Here is a 23,066-nt window from a genome sequence, read left to right as displayed (position 1 = left end):
AGGGTGGAAAATCAAGTACTGGTTTATTCCTGTTAGTACTCCTCAGAATGTTTTTTGGGTTGGGTACAAACTGACGAATGGACTGGATTCTTCCCTCTCCCAACAGTGTTGCCAATATCTTCTTTATGACTTTCAGTCATCTCTTGGCATCTCAATAGGCAAACTTACTTAAAAGAGTTTCTTTCATATGGAAGGTACATTTGTGTTGGCTAGGGATAGTTGAAGATACATGCATATCTTGCCTAACAAGAACTCAAGGACTATAGGGGATGGGTTTATGGGCGGTAGGGGGTGGCGGGGGAAAGTTTGACTGTGACTTTAACAGAATATTCTAAGGCAGCAGGTTTCAAGCTTTTTCTGCCAAGGCTTCCTTTTGGGGTGTCCAGAACCTCAAGTACCTACAAATCTATTTGACTTTTTTAAATGAGCAAAATAAAACACCTTATCCCTTCCAAAAATTAGGCCATACTATCTCAACTACAGAAGGATTCCATACCATACCCAGAACAAGTTTGTAAATGATCTTTCCTGGTTTTAGGCAAAGGGACTCTAAAGTTTTCACTTCTAGGTGACATCAGTAACATCCAAAGCCATTTGAAATAAAGTTTCTGCGAATATTACCATCAATGACAACTAACCGTCTTCTTCCTCTTAAAAAAAATAAAAGACATGGAGCTAAAGGAAAGAAGGGGAGAGAAGGAGCTGTGAGAAGGAACATGGCCTAGACAATAGAGCACAGGTCTGGGAGTCAGAGGACTTGGATTCTAATCCCAGCTCTGCCACTTGTTTGTTGTGTGACCTTAAGTCACTTAACATCCCTGTGCCTCAGTTACCTCATATGTAAAATGGGGATTATGACTGTGAGTGGGACATGGACTGTGTCCAACCTGATTAGCTTGTATCTACCCCAGCATTTAATAATAATAATAATAATAATAATAATAATAGTATTTGTTAAGCGCTTACTATGTGCCAGGCACTGTACAATGCGCTAGGGTGGATACAAGCAAATCAGGTTGGATAAAGTCCTTGTCCCGCATAGGGCTCACAGTCTTATTCCCCATTTTACAGGTGAAGTAACTGAGGCACCGAGCAGTGAAGTGACTTGCCCAAGGTAACACAGACAAGTGGTGGAGCTGGGATTAGAACTCATGACTTTCTGACTCACAGGCCTGTTCTCTATCCACTACACTATGCTGCTTCTCCTAGTGCTTGGCATATAGTAAGCACTTAAACTCCATTCAGAAAAGAGAAAGGGGATAAGAAAGAGGCATAGCGCTATTGATAGGTAACAGTCAGAAGACCTGCTTCTTGAAGCTGCTTTTCAGTTTAGCAAACATGATTGATAAAGCAAAAATCCTGAAAGAAATAGAAGCCAGGACTTAAAACATTCAGAATTGTGTCTTGACTCTTTTCCCGTCATTCCTCAGTGTTGATAACAGGTTAGGATAATGGTGGGAGGTGTAGGGAGTATCTTGGTTCAGCCATCTAAAATTAAGATGGGTTACCATGCCAGACTATAAACTGTCAACAGGAGCTAGTTGGAACTGGGAGCAATGTGGTGATTTTGAGGTTATGTTTTATTCAGCTCCTTCCCTTCCACATGCCAGGGCTAAGTCAGCCAGCACCACTAGCAAAATGACCACTGCCTAGCATGCTTGGGGCTGGGGGGGCTGGGGGGACAGGAACATTAGGACCTGCCTTATGACACCACATTCCAATGCCATTTAAAAGCACATAACATATCCATTAGTACATTACCTCTCACCCAGGAGCAGGGTAGTAGTGAGGGCCAGGGGCTAAAATTTACTTGAGTGCCCTTAGGTAAGGTTGGTAAAGAAGTTTCCAATCAATCACTCAATTGTATTTATTGAACCATTTGGTGGCAGTCAATTAATGGTATTTATTGAGTACTTACAGTGTGCAGAGCACTGTACTAAGCACTTGGGAAAGTCCAATAACAGAGTTGGCGTACCCATTTCCTGCCCATGAGCTCCAGGCACAAAAATGCCCCTTCATTAGTCTCTCAGTGGCCAGAGTTCAAAAATTGCCTTTGAGCACAAGCAGAGTTAATATCAGTGGAGAAAAAAATGCAGTATTCAAATGTATCTTTTCAAGTTCTAATGAAAGCACTCTTGTTAGCCAGAGGATAAGTAGATTTGCTGGTATGGTGGGCAGGGATCATAACTATCAACTCTGTTTTATTGTAGTCTCCCTAACACTTAATACAGTGCTCTGCACACAGTTAAGCATTCAGTAAATACCACTTATTGCCTGCAAAGTGTTAAATTGGGGGTCTTGGGGACAGTGCTTTTCTGAAAGAAATGCCCTTGTGATGCCTCTTGATTGGCCCAGGAATCTAGCCAATTGATAGTGGCTGATGTGCTTATCGTCTCTGTCCGTTGCCAGCCATCCCCAAGTGCCTCCAGAAATTTCCCCAAGGTCTCCAGGAACTGACCAGTGAGCTGGGAGAGCCCAAAATGTTCTCTGTCAGTCCAGCAGCTGTGTCCATATGTGGCACTTACAGTTAGGTCCCTTGCCAGTTTGGGACAAAAATGAACTGGTCCACTAAAAATGCACCTTCCCTAAGCAGACCCAATCAGTGGGCACCGAAGGCAAGAAAAGGTGCTTTGCGAAGGTAGTCTCTGAGCTCAGTGGCCTTGGAAATGACAAAGCTGCCACACTGTTCACAAAAATCATTTCTTGCCAAGGTTAGCAGTTGCATACTGTTCTTCCAACCACAGAATGAAATCCATTTCCTGTGCTTTCCTTGCAAAACGAGCACAGAGAGGACATGCCGTGATAACCCTTGAAACAGAAAGGCTTTTACTGTCCTGATAAAAACTTCGTTCATTTTCAGCTGTCATCAGCAGGCAACCTGCCAGCTCAGCTCTCAGTTCTCTTGCTGCTTGCTGCTTGCTGCTTTTTTGCTCTTGCTGCTAGGAGATAGCCACTTCCCTGGTTGAAGTGCTCCATATGATTCTTTCCATACATGTGAATTGGTTACCATTCTTTTCTTATAACAGAATGAGTACTGGCTGCCCAGACCTCTAGACACATAAAAATTTGTCTTTGCAGCTCTTTTTCAGACATCTAGAATGAATAGCAACTATTTGTAGAAGTAGTGTCATGTTTAGTTGCTCTAGCTCCCAAACCCAGGCAGTAACTGTCATTGTCATCATCCATGGTATTTATTGAACACTTACTGTGTGCAGAGCACCGTACTAAGCACTTTTGAGAGTGTGATACAGAGTTGATAGACACATTCCTGCCCAAAATGAGCTTAGTCTAGAGTAATCTTGTCTAAACACTCTAAGAGGCCAGATTACTGAAAGTATTGGGACCTATTGCCAAAGGAGGCTTTCCCCCCGTGAATTTGATAAGTGCCTTGTCTGCTGTGTGACCTTAGGCAAGTCACTAAACTTCTCTATACCTCAGTTATCTACTCTGTAAAATGGGGATTAAGACTGTGAGCCCCATGTGGAACACCCACCCCAGCACTTAGAACAGTGCCTAGTACATAGTAAGTGCTTAACAAATAATACAAATATTTTTTTAAAAAAAGTCATCCTCATACCACTTACCCACAGCCCCACAGCCCTGGATCACCTGTGCGGACCACCTCCTTTGCTCTTGTGCTCGAGCTGCAGAACGCTGCTGGTGGAAATCTAAATATCAGGCTGACTTTGTCCACTTCAAGTTTATCCTTGCTTTAATTCTGCCCTCTTCACTGCCCGGCAAAACTATTTCTCTTCCTTTATTGACACCCATGCCCATTGCCCTCGACAGCTGTTCCAGACATTTAACTCCCTCTTCAGGCCCCCTACCCCCCTGCCTCCCCGATCCCTTGCCCCTAATGACAGGGCTAATGACCTGGCCATCTACTTTTTAAGAAAATTAACACCATCAGGTGTGAGCTTCCTAAAATTGCCCTTTCCCTCCCGTCAATCCCTCCTGGCCCCCTCTTCAAATTTCCCATCCTTCCCATCAGTATCTGCAGAGGAGATCTCCTGCCTCCTCAAATGCCACCTTCTCCACATGCACCATGTGACCCCATTCCTTCACACCTTATAAAAACTCTCGCCTCTTCCCTCCCTAATAGTCACCTTCAACCATTCACTCTCCGATGGCTTCTTCCCCACTGCCTTAAAACATGCCCGGGTCTCCCCCATCCTAAAAAAAACCCTCCCTTGACCCCAATCCTCCCTCCAATTATCACGCAATCTCCCTCCTACCATTCCTTTCCAAATCCCTGTAGCGAGTCATCTACACCCGCTATCTCAAATTCCTCTCCTCCAGTTCTCTCCTAGACCCCTTCCAATCTGGCTTCTGCCCCCTTCACTCCAATGAAACCACCCTCTCAAAGGTCACCAATGATCTCCTTCTTGCCAAATTCAACGGCTTCTACTCCATCTTAATCCTCTTTGCACTCTCAGCTGCCTTTGACACTGTGGACCACCCACTTCTCCTGGGAACGTTATCCAACCCTGACTTCACTAACTGTTCTCTCCTGGTTCTCCTTAGATCTCTGGTCATTCATTCTCAGTCTCCTTCACGGGCTCCTCCTCTGCCTCCCAACCCCTAACTCTGGGGGTCCCTCAATGTTCACTTCTCGATCCCCTTCCATTCTCCATCTACTCTTATTCCCTTGGAGAACTCATTTGCTCCCACAGCTTCAACTACCATCCCTATGTAGATGATACCCAAATCTACATTTCCTCCACTGATCTCTCTCCCTCTCCCCAGGTCCACATCTTCTCCTGCCTTCAAAGACACCTCTGTCCTCCTGTCACCTCAAATTTAACATGTCCAAAATAGAGCTCATTATCCCAGACTTTCCTGTCACTGTAGATGGCACCATCATCCTTCTCCTCTCACAAGCCCATAACCTTGGCATTATCCTTGCCTCCTCTCTTTCAACCCATATATTCAATCCATCACCAAATCCTGTCGGTCCCACCTTCACAGCATCGCTAAAATACACCCTTTCCCCTCTATCCAAACTGCTACCACGTTAATACAATCACTCATCCTATCCCTCGTAGATTACTGCATCAACCTTTTTGCTGCCCTCCCAACCTCCTGCCTCGCTCCCCTCCAGTCCAGTCCGTACTTCACTCCACTGCCTGGATCATTTTTCTATAGAAATGTTCAGGACATATCAACCTCCATCCCCTTCCTCAAAAGTCCTCAGTGGTTACCTATCCACCTCTGTAGCAAACAAAAAGTCTTCATAATTGGCTTTAAAGCACTCCATCACCTTGCGCCATCCTACTTCACCTCGCTTCTGGCCTTCTACAACCCAGCCCACACACTTTGCTCCTCTTGTGCTAACCTTCTCACTGTTCTCATTCTCGCCTGTCTCGCTGCCAACCTCTAGCCCACCTCCTACCTCTAGCCTGGAATGCCCTCCCTCCTAAAATCTGCCAATTACTATCCCCCCCCCACAAAGCCTTACTAAAGGCACATCTTCTCCAAGAGGCCTTCCAAGACTAAACCCCACTTTTCCTCATCTCCCACTCCCTTCTCTGTTACCCTGACTTAGTCCATTTGCTCTTCCCTCCTTCCAGCTCCACAGCACTTATGCATATGCCTCTAATTTTATTTATTTGTATTGATATCCATTTGTATCGTGTCTGTTTCCCCCACTCTAGACTGTGAGCTTGTTGTGGGCAGGGGTTGTCACTTTATTGTTTTATTGTATTTCCCCCAAGCATTTATTACAGTGCTCTGCACACAGTTTGATAAATATGATTGAATGAATAATAAGTAATTGCTCAGTGTCTACTCACCTGGGCTCCATCTTTTATCTAATTTTTGTTAAATTAAGGTTATCTTTCTTGATAATATACACTGCTACAATTAATCAAGATAAGCTGAAACTCAGCCAAGTGCATTCCCATCTCCTTAGTGTAGACTGGTAGAAGAGCATGGGCCTGGGAGGCAGGGGACCTGGTTTCTAATCCCAGTTCCACCACTTGCCTGCTGAGTCACCTAGGGCAAGTCATTAAAGTTCTCTGGGCCTCAGTTTCCTCATCTGTAAAATTGGGATTCAGTGTATATTCTCCTTCCCTGTTAGACTAGGAGTCTTGTGAGGGGTGGGAAGTGTAGCCAAACTGATCATCCTGTACCTAGGTCAGTGCTTTGCATATAGAAAATAACATTTATTATTATTCTCCCCTAGACAAGTTTAAACAGCAACAGCTTTCTTTATCTTAAAATGTATGACAAATTAAGATTTCCAGTTGAACTCATTTGAAACATTAATATTGCTCCTGATCATCAAAAATCAAGACTTAAAAGCTTGCTCTCATGCAGCTGTCAGAGTAGAAGGGCCAGTTGCTTAGTTGCATCACCAAATGTGTTTGTAAGTTACTTCTCCAAAGACAGGCACAGGTAATCAATCAGTACTATTTGTTGAGCACAAAGAGTTTCCAGAGCACGCCACTCAGCATTTGGCAGAATACAAGAGTGAAATTTGACCCTGGGTGTGCCGTTTCCGGGGAAATGTGGAAGTGTGGAAGAGTCATGCCTGCCAGCAGAAGCAGTTTTTAGAAGAGGCTGATGCTGCAGTTGAGGTGGAATATGGCAAGTACTTGAACCAAAGTGGTAGCAGCAGGGATGGGAGGAAGGGGCAGACTCTAGAAATATAGTAGTTACTGAGCACAATACAAGACAGGCTCATTCGCTTCCATCGAAGCCAAATAAAGTCTGAGAGAAGGATCTGGAGCTTTTAGACATGATATACCATCAGCTTCTCTACCCCTTATCTTTGTCAGACACTGAATTTTTAAGCCAGTGGAAGGTTAGGAAACCAGACACCTAGAAGAGTCCAAGGTATGTTAGATCCTGGCAGAAGCCCATTTCTGTTGCTCATCAGTTTTCTGGGTCAGATTCCCTTCAGGCACCAGCTATTTCCAGCCATCCTTCTTCCAGGGAAACTCGCAGGCTCCAGAAGACTGGATGCTGTGCTGCATCTCAGATGCTGTTCAGCACTTAGTACAGTGCTTTGCACATAATGAGCATTCAAATACGATTGAATGAATACCGTGCCCTGGAGTGAGATATGGAAACCCAAGATCATACCCTAACAGTGATCTGAGCTATAAGGCTTAGAGGGCCACACTAGCCCAGCCTACCATGTTCATTCGCCGAGCAGCTCTCGTGGCCAAGATAACAGACCAGCACCGCTACTAAGGTATAAATTCAGCTTCAGGCCCTGCCACAGAGATCCAAATTAAGACAGAAAAGGTTTCTGGTGTAGTGTTCCAGAAACCTACATGTAGGTGCAGTTGAAAGGGCAGCCTGGTGGGAAAGAGGGCATGCCCCTCAATCAAGTGAAGGTGGCACAAACACCAGAATAATAAATTTTTTTTTAAAATGGTCCTTAAATGCTTACTATGTGCTAAACTCTGTTCTAAGCACTGTAGGAGATACAAGATCATCAGGTTGGACACAGTACCTGTCCCACATGGGGCTCACACTCTTAATCCCTATTTTACAGATTAGGTAACTGAGACACAGAGAAGTGTCTTGCTCAAGGTCACACAGTAAACTCATGGCAAAGCCAGGATTAGAACCCAGGTCCTTCTGACTCCCAGACCCATACTCTATCCACCAGACCACACTACCCCCCAAGCTAGAAAGCAAACTGGAAGACAGGAACAGGTCAGAGTCAGTAGTTGAACAAGGCTCTTTCTTTATGCATATGCAGTGTAGAAGAGATTGAGGAGTCTCATGATGGTCTTTTCAGTCACATGAGCAGGATCACATTATCACTACCGTCATCTTGAGACACAAAAAGACAACAAGATACACATAGATATAAACAATCTCCTCTTAAACATCCTGTAGCAGAAGGCAGTAATATCACCAAGGTCAACCTTAATCAGAGAAGTGAACTCTTTGCTACTCCTACACCTAATCACTCACCTCTTAGATTCCCCCCACTCCCCAATGCATATACTCTCTCTCTCACACACACACACACACACACACACACACTTTTACACTCTTTTCAGCACCCCCCTCCCCCGCAACATTGAGTTTCAATAAGTATTGCAATTCTCACCCATATCTACTCATGCAAAATTCCCAAATTTGCAATATCCAGGCCCTATGAACCTCCAAACCCCTCAAGAAACAAGATAAACTCTCCTAGGCAAGGAGGGCTTGCTAGCATCTACAAAGGACCAAACAATGAATGAATCCTTCCCTCCCCCTCCCCCCACTTGCAGCTGGGGGTCACTTTTGACCAGGTGCACATTGACACACACCTACCACAGAGAAGCAGTGAGCTGAAACAGCTGTTTATCAAATCAAGGATAATCAAGATCAAAGCAAAAGCCCAAATAAACTCAACCATGCAAATATCTCTCCTATATAGTCACACCACAGTTTGGTCATTTGTGATTGTTTAAAATGCTTTTTCCATATGGGTTGGTTAGTGATCTTACTGCTGGGTGTGTGTAATGTATGCAAATGAGAGGAAGATACAGAAACTGAGATAGAGACCCTATCCTTCCATTGATGTGCTAATCAGCACTGTCCTTCCTTACTCAAGCCAAAAACAAGGACAAACTAATGAATAGGTAAATACTGACCCGTGAGAAGGCTCAGGGGATGGCATGGCTGGGAATGGAAGAGATTAATCTGGGAGGGTATCAAAGAGGTGTCCTTGGAGGAAGGCTCTTTATGGAAGGAAAGGATGTGGTTTGCAAAGTCAGGAGGAAGCATGGGGTGTGGAGGCCGGGGTTGGGGCCGGGGGGAGTGGTGTTGTTGAATAGTATTGGAAACAGGAGGGTTTAATTGTAGGGTGACCTGGCATCCAATTTTATAGCAGGCAGTCCAGTTTTCAGTTGATCTATTCCTCTCTGGCATAGATAAGGCACCACCACTGTTATGTTCAATATTTTTATTTTAACACCTACTGTCCCTTCACCTTAGCATCAGTGCCTAATTCCACAAGTGCTTAACACAGTGATCAAGTCCTTAGTGCACTGCTCTGCACACAGTAAATGCTCAATAAATAATATTGTTTCCACAGGTCAGAAAGAGCACCCGTGTTCAGAGGGACCTCAAAGGGAAACACAAAGGTTCTAGAGTTATTAGGGGAGGTATCAAAGATCCTCCTGGTTCAATCAATCAAGTGATCAATTGTATCTACTGATAACTTACTGTGTCCAGAGGACTGTACTTGGTGCTAAGGAGAGGAAAATAGAGTAAGAAGACACAATCCCTGCTCTCAGTGAGCCTGAAGAAATGCTCTGTGTTCAGTTGGCCTTGGGTATATTTCCACAAACTGGTGCGTATAATGTTATGGCATTGCTCTTCATGCATGGCGTAATGCATGTGACTTCTTGTGCTTCTCCTGGTCCGGCATCCACGAGGGCTGTCCAATCAATCAGTGATATTTTTAAGCACTTGCTATGTACAGAGCACTGTATTAAGCCTTGGGAGAGTACAATACAACAGAATTAGCAGGCACGTTCCCTGCACGTAATGAGCTCACAGTCTAGCCCCTAGTTAATGCCCCGGTATCAGCGGGATGAGGTTCTTCAAAGAGGCTCTTCCTCTTGGCTTTTCTTTCCCTTCCAGGTCTGGAACAACTAAAGCCATGGGTGGTTTGGTTGGCTAGCAGGGTGGATGGAGGAGAAGAAAGTTGCTAGTGTGTCTCAAAATGCGGGTGAGAAAGTAGCTTGCTCTGTTACCTTCTATCTACCCCAGAGCTTAGTACACTGTACGACAAATTATAAGTACTTAACAATCACACATTTATTATCACTTTGGGCTTCTAATAGGAACAGAGATTAGAGGTTTTTTAGAGAGCAAAGTGAAGGGTGAAGGAAAGGTGATTACTGTATCAGCCTCCTTGCTGATCTCCCAGCCTCCTCTCTCTCCCCACTCCAGTCCATACTTGACTCTGCTGCCTAGATCATTTTTCTACAAAAACATTCAGGATGTTTTTCCCCACTCCTCAAGAAACTCCAGTGGTTGTCCATCCACTGCTGCATTGAACAAAAACTCCTCACCATTGGCTTTAAAACACTGTATCACCTTGCCCCCACCTACCTCACCTCACTATTCTCCTACTACAACCCAGCCCGCACACTTTGCTCCTCTGGTGCCAACCTTCTCGCTGAACCTCGATCTCGTCTGTCTCACTGCCTCATCTTACCTTGTCAGTAAAATGGGGATTCTCATCTGTGAAATGGGGATTAAGACTGTGAGCCCCACGTAGGACAACCTGATTACCTTGTATCTACCCCAGCACTTAGAACAGTGCCTGGCACATAGTAAGCGCTTAACAAATACCATCATTATTATTATTACCGCCGACCCCTCGCCCAAGTTCTATCTCTGGCCTGGAATGCCCTCCCTCCTCAAATCCGACAGACCATTACTCTCCCCCACTTCGAAGCCTTATTGAAGGCACATCTCCAAGAGGCCTTACCTAAGCCCTCCTTTCCTTTTCTCCTGCTCCATTGTGCATCACCCTGACTTGCTCCCTTTATTCATCCCCCCTCCCAGCCCCACAGCACTTATGTACATATCTGTAATTCATTTGTTTATATTAATGGCTGTCTCCCCCTCTAGCCTGAGCTCATTGTGTGCAGGCAATGTGTCTGTTTACTGTTATATTGTACTCTCCCAAGTGCTTAGTACAGTCCTCTGCACAAAGTAAGTGCTCAGTGAATATGGTTGAATGAATGACACCCCCTCCCCCCCAAAAAATTCTAACTGCCAGAGTTCATGACAGGAATAGGGAATAAGAGATCCTCCCACAATCAAGGCTGGAATCTTGGTCTGTGTTATCCAGTCACTCTCCTCTGTCCCTTTTTCCTCATCCCCAATTGCCCCTGATCCATCTCAGGGGCAGGGCTAGTGGTAGGGGGGCAAGACATAACCTGGGACATGGCCAGTGTTCTCATAGCCCATTTATTGGAATGCTACACCTGGGCTAGAGATGGTGCTGATGTTCCAGCCAGTTTAGGGCACAAGTTCTTCCCTGTTGGGAGCGTGTTCGGTGTCACAGTCCCCCTGCCATGAGTTCTTCTTCGGGGGCTGGCAGTGACAAAATCAGAAGCTTCTCAGCCAGAGGGTCTGCCTCCTCCTCCTCCGAGCTGAGGGAGCAAGAGGAGAGATTATGGGGGAGGTGGTTCCTAAGGCACAGGTATGCTGGCTTGATTGCATGGCCCCCTCCCTGCAACCTGGCACCCACTCCCCCATCCCTGTGGAGTATCCGCAGAGGGTGTTGGGACCAAATGTTTACCTCTCCTCTCCCTTCTCTTGGCTCTGCTCATCAGTGGCTTGTACATTCGCCTGTGAGTTGGGGGCTTGGCGCGCAAGAGGTTTCTTTGAAGCTTGCGTAGAGAACGCGGGCGCTTGGCCATTGCCGAGTTGGGATACAACATCTGTCGCCTGTGTCAGGGGCCTTGCCTGGCTCCTGCACCCCAATTTATAGCCCAGGGACACTGGGTAGGAGCCACGGCATCTGTGGAATTGCTTTTTATGTCATCACAATTCACCCCCTTGAATGGGGGGGGGGGAGACAGAGGCCAAGTTGGGGAGAAAAGGGACAAAGGGCAAAATGTCTTGACCTGATCAGAGCACTTAGTCGTCCCTACTCAATATACCATAGAATGACTGAGTCAATTATTCAGGGCTTTAATCCAGATGTGGTTGCTCTACCACCTATTGGATCCAGGTCCCTCCTCCTGCTCCCACTATTTGCCAATGCCTTGGGATGCCCTGCCTCTCCACTCACCCACAGGAGACTGGAAACCCCTTGGGGTCAGTGATCATTGTCTCCCCCATCTTGGTGACCTTTCCCTGGGTGCTCAGTAAGGAGCTTTGCACTCAGGATGGGCTCGGTAATTACCGCTGATTGCCCGATGGATTGATTGACTGATGGCTGAAGAGTGGCTCAGTGGAAAGAGCCTGGGCTTCGGAGTCAGAGGTCATGGGTTCGACTCCCGGGTCTGCCACTTGTCAGCTGTGTGACTGTGGGCAAGTCACTTAACTTCTCTGTGCCTCAGTTCCCTCATCTGTAAAATGGGGATTAAGTGTGAGCCTCACGTGGGACGACCTGATGACCCTGTATCTCCCCCAGCGCTTAGAACAGTGCTCTGCACAGAGTAAGCGCTTAACAAATACCAACATTATTACCTTCCGAGAGGTGACCAAGCAGATGTTTTCACCCCACGGGGGACCACCGGGCTGGCTGGAAGGGACAGAGCCGATTGTGGGTGGCTCTGTATAGGGGAATGGGCAGCTGACCCTATTTCCCCCCCACAAATACCACTTCAATCAGTGCCACATGCCACTTCAGGACTTCCGCCTTACCAGATGTCACAGGCAGCCCCTCAGTTGCATGGCACATATTTACTCGATCGCTCTACTCTATTGCTTTCCCCTTCCTCTAATTTGTTTTAGCATCTATCTCCCCACTTCATTGTAAGCACCTTGAGGTCAGGGATCGTGTCTCCTAACTCTTTTGTACTCTTAATAATGTTGGTATTTGTTAAGCGCTTACTATGTGCCGAGCACTGTTCTAAGCGCCGGGGTAGACACAGGGGAATCAGGTTGTCCCACGTGGGGCTCACAGTCTTAATCCCCATTTTACAGATGAGGTAACTGAGGCACCGAGAAGTGAAGTGACTTGCCCAAAGTCACACAGCTGACAAGTGGCCGAGCCGGGATTCGAACCCATGACCTCTGACTCCAAAGCCCGTGCTCTTTCCACTGAGCCACGCTGCTTCTCAAGTACATAGTACCGTGCTCGCACTCAGTCAATCAGTGGCATTGATTGAGCACTTTCTGTGTGAGGAGCACTGTACTAAGCTTGGGAGAGTACACTACAATAGAATTGGTAGACAAGTTCCCTGCCCACAAGGAGCTTACAGTCTAGAGGGGGAATAAATGCCCAGTAAATGCTACTGATTGCCTGATTGGCTATTACATTGCATGTAAAATCCCTGTCAAGTCATAAAACATGATAAAGGGAACCTTTTTTTGTTTTGGTTTTAGTTTTTATGGTATTTAAGTGCTATTTGCCAGGCACTGTACTAAGTCCTGGAGAAGATACAAGCTAATCAGGTTGGACACAATTCCTGTCCTATATATGAATCACAATCTTAATCCCCATTTTACAGATGAGGTAACAGAGAAGTGACTTGCCCAAGGTCACACCGTAAGACACTTGGCTGAGTTGGAACTAGAACCCAGGTCCTTCAGATTCTATGCACAGGCTTGCATGAATAAGGGAGTTTTGACCCAAAACTAAGGGAGCTCTTGTTTCTGAACCATTCTTCAGCAAATGATAGTCATTAGTTGAAATTTAGATTGTGACTAAAATCATTTATCTTTTGGTGTTTTAGTTCCTGTTCTTCTCTTCAAGATGGGTGAACTTTTGTCTCTTGTACTTTCCCAAGCATTTAGTACAGTGCTTTGCACATAGTAAGTGCTCAATAAACACTTGGTAGACCCTGAGTTGGTTGAGTTCTTCTTCGGGGGCTGGCAGTGACAAAATCAGAAGCTTCTCAGACAGAAGGTCTGCCTCCTCCAATCTGAGGGAGCAAGAGGAGAGATTATGGGGGAGGTGGTTTCTAAGGCACAAGTGTGCTGGCTTGATTGCACGGCCCCCTCCCCGCAACCTGGGACCCACTCCCCCTTCCTCTCGGAGTAGCCGCAGAAGGCGTCAGGACCGAATGCTTACCTCTCCTCTGCCTTCTCTCGGCTCCCCTTGTCAGTGGCTTGTATCTTTGCTTGTAGGTAGGGGGCTTTGGGTGCAAAGAGTTTTCTCCACAGCTTGTGTAGAGAGCGTTGGACGCTTGACCATGGCCGAGTCAGGATGCGACGTCTGTTACCTGTGTTGGGGGCCTTGCCCAGCTCCTGCACCCCAATTTGTAGCCCACAGACACTGGGTAGGACCCAGGGTGCCTGTGAGGTTGCTTTCTATGTCATCACAATTCACCCCCTGTGAATGGGGGCGGCAGGGGGTTGGAGACATAGGCCAGTTGGGGAGAAAAGGGACAAAGGGCAAAATATCTCGACCTGTCCCAAGCACTTAATCATGAATCCCTAGTCAATTGTCCATTTGAATGGCTGAGTCGATTGTTCCAAGATTTAATCCGGACATGGTTGCTCTGCCATTGAGTGGTATTTATTGAATGCTCTGTGTGCAGAGCACTGTATTAAGCACTTGGGAGAGTACAGTGCAACAATAAGCAGTCACATTCCCTTCCCACAACAAGCTTACAGTCTGGTGTTGGGGCGGGGGGGAACAGTCTACCTGTTGGATCCTAGCCTCTCCTCCTGCTCCCACTATTTGCCCTTGGGATGCCCTGCCTCTCCACTCACCCGCAGTAAACTGGAAACTCCTCGGGGACAGTGATCATTGGCCCTGGTCTTGTTGACCTTTCCCCGGGTGCTCAGTATGAGGCTTTGCACTCAGGATGGGCTCAGTAGTTACTGTTGATTGCTCGATGGATTGATTGATTGATTGATGGATGGATGAAGAGATGGGCTTCCTTTGCCTTCTGAGAGGTGACCGAGGAGATGGTTTCTCCCTGTGGTGGGACGCCAGGCCAGCTGGATGGGAGAGAACGGGTTGCGTGAAGGAGCCCAGCCCTGTTGGCTGTGTATAGGGGAATCGGCTTATACACAGTTGGCTGTATATAGGGGCTGACCCATACTAGATTGTATGCTCCTTGAGGGCAGGGATCATGTCAGAGAGCTCCGTCTCCTCTCCAAAGGGGAGAAGCACTTAATAAATACTATCTTTTGTTTTAATATTTGTTTAGTGCTTACTATATGCAAGGTACTGTACTAAGCACTGGGGTAAATAGTTAAATAGGGCTCACAGAAATTCCCATTTTACAGATGAGGTAACTGGTGAACAGAGAAGTTAAGTGACTTTTGGGTGAGAACCTCCCTGGGGTGATTTCCTTTGTTTGGATGGGAAAGAATCCCCCCAAAAATGTTAATTTGTGAATTTTGGTTGAGGGGCAGAGGAGGTGCTGAATCTAGGGAAAGATCAGGAAGTTAATTCTGAACCCAGGAAAAAGAGGGGAGCTGAACCCTGACATACTCTGGCTTGACATTCAGCTCCACCCCAAACATGAATCCACAAGGACACCTTTATTTGCCCCTCAGAACTTATCTGCACCAATAAAAAATGCTCAAAATCACCGCAGAAATTTTACTTATGTTCTAGACTAGCTGAGCAGAGGTTCGAAACCAGTAGATATAGTACCTTGTCTTGCCAGGTGATGTGAAGTGACTGAGTTTCAGTGTTCCCCACTGCAGGGGAAATTTTCTTCTGGCCCAAGGAGCAACCCCACAAACATACTTGACATTTTTTGACAGTGTATATGGATTGTTTCGAGCCCAAACATTTTGTATACTTTAAAAATATTTCTTTGAGGATGAAACAGGAAGTCAAAGATCCTTCACATCTAAACAATGGGATATTTCTACTTATTTTTAAGGGTCTTTTATTTATATGTCCTCAACTAGCTGAGCATCATTTCAAAGCCAGTAAATATCCTGTCTTGCCAGGTGATGTGGGGTGATCGAGTCACCCACTGCCAAGTGATTTTTCTTCCGGCCCAATCAGGCTGTGCTGTGCCCAGCAGCTTTAAGAAGCTCCCAGAGCTGTGTGTCCAGGGTGGTGATGGTCAGGAGTTGGCCCTGGAGCCAACGTGGTCCCAGATCTCTGAGCTGCCTCTGAGTCACCGGACATGGGCCTAGTCTTCACCCCTGCCCTGCCTGGCACAGTGGAGTATACTTGCCTGAGTGTTAATCCTGGAGATTGCCCAAGAAGGGCTTGTGGCAGAAGGCAGGCCTATCTCTTCCCCATTGTCCTGAGATCCTGCTCCCTCATCTGCAGCAGATTACATGATGTGATTGGATGATGTTCCAGACCAATCAGAGGATGCAGCTCATAAGCGTGCCACAAATCAACTGCTTCAACTGGGTGGAGAATGATCAAAGAAGCAAAGGTACACCTGTATCACATATCCAAGGAGGTCTTTTAGTGAAGGAAAGGTGATCTATCTTGGTGGGCAGGGTTGAGCGCAGGGGAGAAAGACATAGCCAGCATGTTCATTACTCGTTTATTGGAATGTTACACTTGGATTACAAATTCTGATGACGTGCTAGTTGGTTCATCTACATCAGGTGTGTGTTCAGCAACATGGTACTCCTGCTACAGGTTGATCTAAATTCTGATGACGTGCTAGTTGGTTCATCTACATCAGGTGTGTGTTCAGCAACATGGTACTCCTGCTACAGGTTGATCTTCGGGGGCTGGCAGGGGCCAAGTCAGTTCCTTCTCTGCCGGGGTGACTGCCTCTTCCTCCTCCGCTGAACTGAAGGAGCAATGGGAGAGATTATGAGGGAGGTGGTTTCAAAGGCACGGGTGCATGGGCTGGATGGCACAGTCCCCTCCCCACAACTTGGCACCCATTCCCCATTCCCCACTCCCTATGGAGTAGCCGCAGAGGGGGCCGGGACCAAATGCTCACCTCTTCTCCTCTTTAGTCTCTGACTCGGGGGCTTGTATCTTCGTTTACGGCTTTGGACCCTCGGGCGTTGGGGCTGTCTGTGCACCGCACGTAGAGGGCAGGTAACCTTAGCCATGGCTAGGCGGTGATGTGTACTTGACTGCTGTTGCCTGCGTCTGGGGCCTTGCCTGGCTCCTGTGCCCCAATTTATAGCCCACAGACAATGGAGGGGGGTACCCAGGACCCCTGTCGGGTTGCTTTCCGTGACATCACAATTCACCCCCTGTGAATGGGGGCGGTGGGGGGGGTTGGAGACCAAGGCCAAGTTGGTGAGAAAAGAGACAAAGGAAGAAATGTCTCGACCCATCCTGAGCATTTAATTCTGAGTCCCTAGTCAATTGTCCATTGAATGACTGAGTCTACTGTTCAGGGCTTTAATCCAGACATAGTTGCTCTACCATTCATTCATTCAATAGTATTTATTGAATGCTTACTGTGTGCAGAGCACTGTACTAAGCGCTTGGAATGTACAATTTGGCAATAGAGACAATCCCTGCCCATTGATGGGCTTACAGTCTATTGGATCCTGGTCCCTCCCACTATTTGCCAGTGCCGTGGGATGCCCTGCTTCTCCATGCACCCCCAGTAGACTAGAAAACCCTTGGGGATAGTGATCCTTGGCTTCACGATTGTTGACCTTTCCCAGGTGCTCATGATGGGGCTTTGCACCCGGGATGGGCTCTGTAATTACCGTTGATTGCTCGATGAATTGATTGACTGATGAATAAAGAGATGGGTGTCCTCTACCTTCCGAGAGGTGATTGAGGAGATGGTTTCACCCCACAGTGGGCCACCGGGCCGGCTGGGTTGGACAGAACTGGTTGCGTGAAGCAGCCCAGAGTAAGGGTGGCTGTGTATTGGGGAATGGGCAACTGACCCTATTTCCCTGCCCCCACCCCAAATACCACTTCAGTCAATGCTACATTTCTCCTCACAAAATACCACTTCAGGACTTCCACCTCACGAGATCGCATGGGCAGCCCCTCACTCGCATGGCACATATGTACTTGATCAACTCTACCCTATTCACTTCCCCTTCCTCTAATTCATTTCAGTATCTATCTCCTGCTCTAGATTGTGTGCTCCTTGAGGGCAAGGATTGTCTCCAAAAGGCTTAATATAGTGCTCAGCACCTGGTAGGCTCTCAGTAAATACCATTGATTGATTTATTGGTTTTGAGCCAGCCAGCTGGGGCATGTGCATGTCTTTGAGCATGCTTCCTGGTATCCCCGTCTTTGTGGAGTCTTTGCTCGAGGAGAACACCCCCTCTCCTGATTGCCCACTGTGTGGGAGTGTCCTCTCCATTGGTCTCTCACTTGTCATTCATTCAATAGAATTTATTGAGTGCTCACTATGTGCAGAGCACTGCACCAAGCGCTTGGAATGTACAATTCGGCAACAGAGACAATCCCTGCCCAATAATAGGCTCACAGTCTGAACGGGAGTCCCCTGCAGACCCCATTTTTGATCCCCATGTGGGACAGGAACTGTATCCAACCTAATTAGCTTGTATTTACCCCAGCGCTTTTTTTTCATGGTATTTAACACTTACTATGTGCCAGTCACTGTAGTAAGCACTGGGGTCAATTCAAGCTAATCAGGTTGAACACAGTTCATGTTTCACATGGGGCTTACAGTGTTAATCCCTGCTCTACAGATGAAGTAACTGAGGCACAGAGAAGTTAAGTGCCCAGGGTCACACAGGAGATATTTGGTGGAGCAGGATTAGAACCAAAATTCTTCTGACTCAGAGTCCCATGCTCTGTCCACTAGGCGACGTTGCTTCCTGAAGCAGCTTAGTACACTGAACTAAGAAGCGCTTAGTACACTGCTTGATTCCTAGTAAATGCTTGACAAATATCACTATTACCATTGTTATTATTATTACCCTGTCATAGGTGATTATTAGCACAATATGCCTTTTTTGCTGAAATAACACTTTGAAAATGAATAATGTGTAAACATATACATTATCATTATTATTACACAGTAGATAATAAGAATAATAATTGTGGTATTTGTTAAGCATTTACTATAATAGTGGTATTTGTTAAGCCCTTACTATGTGCCAAGCACTGTTCTAAGCTCTGGGGGAGATACAAGGTAATCAGGTTGTCCCACGTGCGCCTCACAGTCTTAATCCTCATTTTACAGATGAGGCAACTGAGGCATAGAGAAGTTAAATGATTTGCCCAGAGTCACACAGCTGCCAAGTGGCGGAGCCAGCCATGGACTGTAGTAAGCAGTAGGGTAGACACAATATAAGCAGGTACCCCGGGCTGCCTATGTCCTGGTTCCATTAGCGACTCAGCTGGACTCTTCCTGAGAAGAGGAATAGACACTCCAACTGAGAACCAAACCCTGAGCTCTTCTCACTAATCAATCAGTCAACCAATCCATTGTAATTATTGAGCACGTACTAAGTGCAGAGCACTATACTAAGTGCTTCTGAGAGTGAAATGCAAACTACTTGAGGGCAGAGATCGTGGCTACCAAACTATGGCATTGTATTCTGCCAAACACTTAGTACAGTGCTCTGCACACAGTAAACGCTCAATAAATACCATTGACTGAGCTAAGACCTAGTCCCGGTCCCTCATCTGGCTCACAGTCTGTGCAGGGAAGGGGAGAATGGCTAGTTAATCCTCATTTTACAGATGAGGAAACTGAAGTAAAGAGAAGTTAAGTGAGAAGTCCAGGGTGACAATGCAAGCAAGTGGCAGAGCAGGATTCGAACTCAGGTCCTCTGATTCTCAGCCCCCTGCTTTTTCCATGCTACTTCTCAATTTTTAAAAAAAAACCTAATTCAAAGCCTCCTATCAGAATAAAATCCTATTACTCTTTGATCATGTAACTATATTTTTTGTTTTTAATTACTTTTAAAATATTTGTAGCCTTTTGGTTAATATTATGGGGTCTTACGAACATAATGCATTTTGTGCATCACATAGTCCAGTCCTTGCAATACAGTAAGTGCTCAGTAAATAGCATAAATAATGATGATAATGATAATATTTCCTATGGGTAAAATATTTCATTTAGAATTCTTTTCATCACACTAATTTGAGAGCACTAACCAAGGTGTGGCTTGTGTACATTGTTTTTTCCTCAGTGCAAAGTAGAATAGAGCTGTTAAAATGTCAGTTCAGTAAAATATTAATAATAATAATAATAATGTTGGTATTTGTTAAGTGCTTACTCTGTGCAGAGAACTGTTCTAAGCGCTGGGGTAGATACAGGGTAATCAGGTTGTCCCACGTAAGGCTCACAGTCTTAATCCCCATTTTACAGATGAGGTAACTGAGGCACAGATAAGTTAAGTGACTTGCCCACAGTCACACAGCTGACAAGTGGCAGAGCCAGGATTCGAACCCATCACCTCTGACTCCTAAGCCCGGGCTCTTTCCACCGAGCCACACTGCTTCTTTAAATGGTTCCTGGTAAAGCATGCCTACATGTTTTGAAGTCAATTCTGCTGGAAAGAATTAGGTTGGCTTTTCTGCATAAATGGGAGTTAAAGAGGACACCCAAGGACATGTGAAACACTATAGAAGCTGGTGGCTCTGAACCCACGTTGAAGTTCAGGATGGAGAGGCAAAGTGTCTTCCACTTTGTCCACTGAGGAGAAAAATAGATAGTCCAGGGCTCCATCTTAGGGATCCCCACGTCATTGATGGTAAATGGAGCAAAGTGAACCACTTCTTGGTATTCTGGATTCTTGTATCTACTACTCTTCTGATTTGTTTAGAGAGGACCTCACGTCTTCTAATTTCCCTGAAGAGGAGGCTTTTGTACTGGATCAATTTGCCAAAGGGAACATTTAGCAAGCGTAGATAGCATCTAAGGTAGTTGCATCTTTACAACAGTCTGTGCAGTTTGGGGATTTTGAGTGCCTCCTGTGCCGCATTGTGCCATTCATGGACTTTCTCTTCCTTTGCTTTCAGCTTCCTTCCCGCTGGAGGTTGGGAGGCCGCCCGATCAACGTGAACCATTATGCCAACAAGAAGAGCGCAGCAGAGAGCATGTTGGACATTGCCTTGTTGATGGCCAATGCATCCCAGCTGAAGGCAGTGATAGAGCAAGGACCATCCTTCTCATTCTTCACCCCACTTATCGTACTCATCAGCATCTCTCTGGTGCTCCAGGTGGGAGTGGGGGTGCTTCTAATATTCCTTGGTATGTATTAAAGACCCAAATTGCCTTCCCATTGGCTCCCTAGGGCAGAGTGCTAACTATTTAAGTCCCTATTAGAAAGGTGTCACCCAGCTTTGCTGCCCAGAAATCAAGTGTCTTTCTTGTCGATGCTGAACATTTGACTATAAGGAATCCTGGTATTTTGTCATCTAAGCTGAAAATATTGGCTCCCTCTCTCTCAAAGTCTGTACTTGAATATAGTGATTAAAGCCCATTTCAATTTAACATTAGATAATGGTAAATTAGATTCTAATGGTAAATTAGATTCTTGGACTAGAGAAGCAATGTAGCTTAGTGGATAGAGCACAGGCTTGGGAGTCAGGGGATGTGGGTTCTAATCCTGGTTCCCCCACTTGTCTATGTGACCATGGGCATGCCACTTAACTTCATTGTGCCTCAGTTCCCTCATCTGTAAAATGAGGATGAAGACTGTGAGCCCCACGTGGGACAAACTGATAACCTTGTATCTACCCCAGTGCTTAGAACAGTGCTTAGCACCTAGTAAACACTTAAATCCCATAATTATTATTATTATGACTGGTAGCACAATGTGACATTTTTGCTTAATAGGGATGTAAATAATTTGAAAATTAAAAAATTAGGTGAGCAGATTCATTCGAAGTCTCTTCGTATTGGTATAAAGTCATTCTAACTATCTACCACTTTTTATAGTATTTGTTAAGTGTTTACTATCTGCCAGGTTCTGTACTAAGCACTGGGGTAGATACAAGCCAATCAGGTGAAACAGCCCCTGTCCTACATAGGGTTCACAGTCTTAATCCCTATTCTACAGATAAGGAAACTGAGGCACAGATGTAAAATGTCTTGCCCATGGTCACATAGCAGACACATGGCAGACTCCCAGGCCTGTGCTTTATCCACTAGGTCACACTACTTCCCATTGGAAAACTCTCTCAAAAATGGTACCCTACCATTTATAAATAGGTGGGCTAGATAGGAGGAAAGGGGACACAGAAGAACCCCCGCTCAAAGCACAAAATGAATGGTGCTCTGTTGAGTGGGCTGTAATATATATCTTTGGTTCAAGGAGGTGGGTGTGGCTGAGAGTCTCAGAAGAAAGAACTAGGTCCATCTAAGCAAGTAAAATCAGACCTGTCAAACTTGGACCACAGGTGGGCTGCTCTGAGGTTGTCTTGGCAGCAGCAACAAGAAAGTGGGAGGAGAAGGATATGCAGGAGAGAGGCCCAATCCCACATTCACCAGTGGCAATTTTGCTTGTGGCTCCAACTCCACACTGAAAAAGCTGCTATTCCTGCTGTTCTCTAGCATTCCAGGGCCACGCCACACTAAAATCCTAGAGAGCAATGATGACAGCAGTCCCTGCAACCAGAATAAGGAGCCATGCTAAAACAGTAAAAGGGCAGTCTTTTGATGTATTTTTTCCTTTTGCTTCTGTGGCCACTACTATCCACAGGGAAGATCATCGGGGTAAGTTGTATATGTGTAAAGGAGGGCATTCCATTTCACTCTTTGTCTCTGTCTCTCATTCTTCTCTGTTTCTCATCTGTTTCTGTGATTCTCTCCCTCTGTGGCATATGCCCTCTCTGTCTCTCAATCTCTTTCTGTCTTGACCTTTCAGTCTCTCTCTCCTTTTCTACCTCCAGTCTTAAGCCACTGTCCACACCAGCATGAGAGCCCCACTAAGACTGTATCTGCAAGATATGAGTAAAAGATTGTTCTAATCACTAGTTTCATCCCCTTTTGTTGTATTTAATAGTCATGTGTACTTATACAAATAATTCATTAGAAATTTTCAGTTTTATTGAAGTGTGCCCCATGGGCGAATTTTTAAGCACATAAGCGGCCCATGTACAGGACAGCATGTGACATTCCTGATCTAAATATAATGCCAGGGCGTTTGCATTTTTCGAGGTCAAGCAGTCTCGAGAAGTAAACAGCCTGCAGGTCTGCTAAATGACTCAAGTAGAGTCATTTAGAGCCTCCCAATATTTTGTCACAAAGGCTATTTTGGGGGCTGATACCTAGCTAAGAGATGAGCTAATGGGAATTTGTTCACTCTTCTATATTTTTTTATTGTCAGAGATGCAGACTAACTAAGCCTTTTCAATCAAGCATATATAGATCGTGCCCAGTCTTGATTAACTAAACAAGATGAGATTTTACTGTATTGAGAACAAGAAGGTTGGCCCAGTGTGGTCTCATTCTCTCACTCGTGACACCAACCACTGTTTTAATCATTATCAGTATAAGCAGGAAGCTAAAGTTCATTTTGGAACTTTTTTCTAACTTAGAAGAGGTAACTATTTCAAATGTGTGGGCTTC

General features: G+C 45.7%; 1 protein-coding gene and 2 long non-coding RNA genes across 3 annotated transcripts in view; 1 reads left to right on the top strand and 2 right to left on the bottom strand.

The window, feature by feature from the left end:
• NINJ1 (ninjurin 1) overlaps positions 1–23,066 on the top strand; it is a 49,835-nt gene that overhangs the window by 14,309 nt on the left and 12,460 nt on the right. Inside the window, exon 3 of the mRNA XM_029051096.2 lies at positions 20,513–20,744. Coding sequence (XP_028906929.1) covers positions 20,513–20,744 — 232 coding nt within the window. The remainder of the gene's footprint in view (positions 1–20,512; positions 20,745–23,066) is intronic.
• On the bottom strand, positions 10,920–11,842 carry LOC114806295. The gene is made up of 2 exons (XR_003754326.2): positions 11,273–11,842; positions 10,920–11,123 (listed from the first exon to the last, which is right to left on the bottom strand). It is a non-coding gene; the product is annotated as an uncharacterized LOC114806295 (long non-coding RNA).
• On the bottom strand, positions 16,103–16,787 carry LOC103169817. The gene is made up of 2 exons (XR_485837.4): positions 16,530–16,787; positions 16,103–16,373 (listed from the first exon to the last, which is right to left on the bottom strand). It is a non-coding gene; the product is annotated as an uncharacterized LOC103169817 (long non-coding RNA).

The sequence above is a fragment of the Ornithorhynchus anatinus genome, chromosome X1 (assembly GCF_004115215.2).
Source record: "Ornithorhynchus anatinus isolate Pmale09 chromosome X1, mOrnAna1.pri.v4, whole genome shotgun sequence".
Lineage (NCBI taxonomy): Eukaryota > Metazoa > Chordata > Mammalia > Monotremata > Ornithorhynchidae > Ornithorhynchus > Ornithorhynchus anatinus.
The sequence above is the reverse complement of the archived record's forward strand: the minus strand, read 5'-3'. Positions and strand labels throughout refer to the sequence as shown.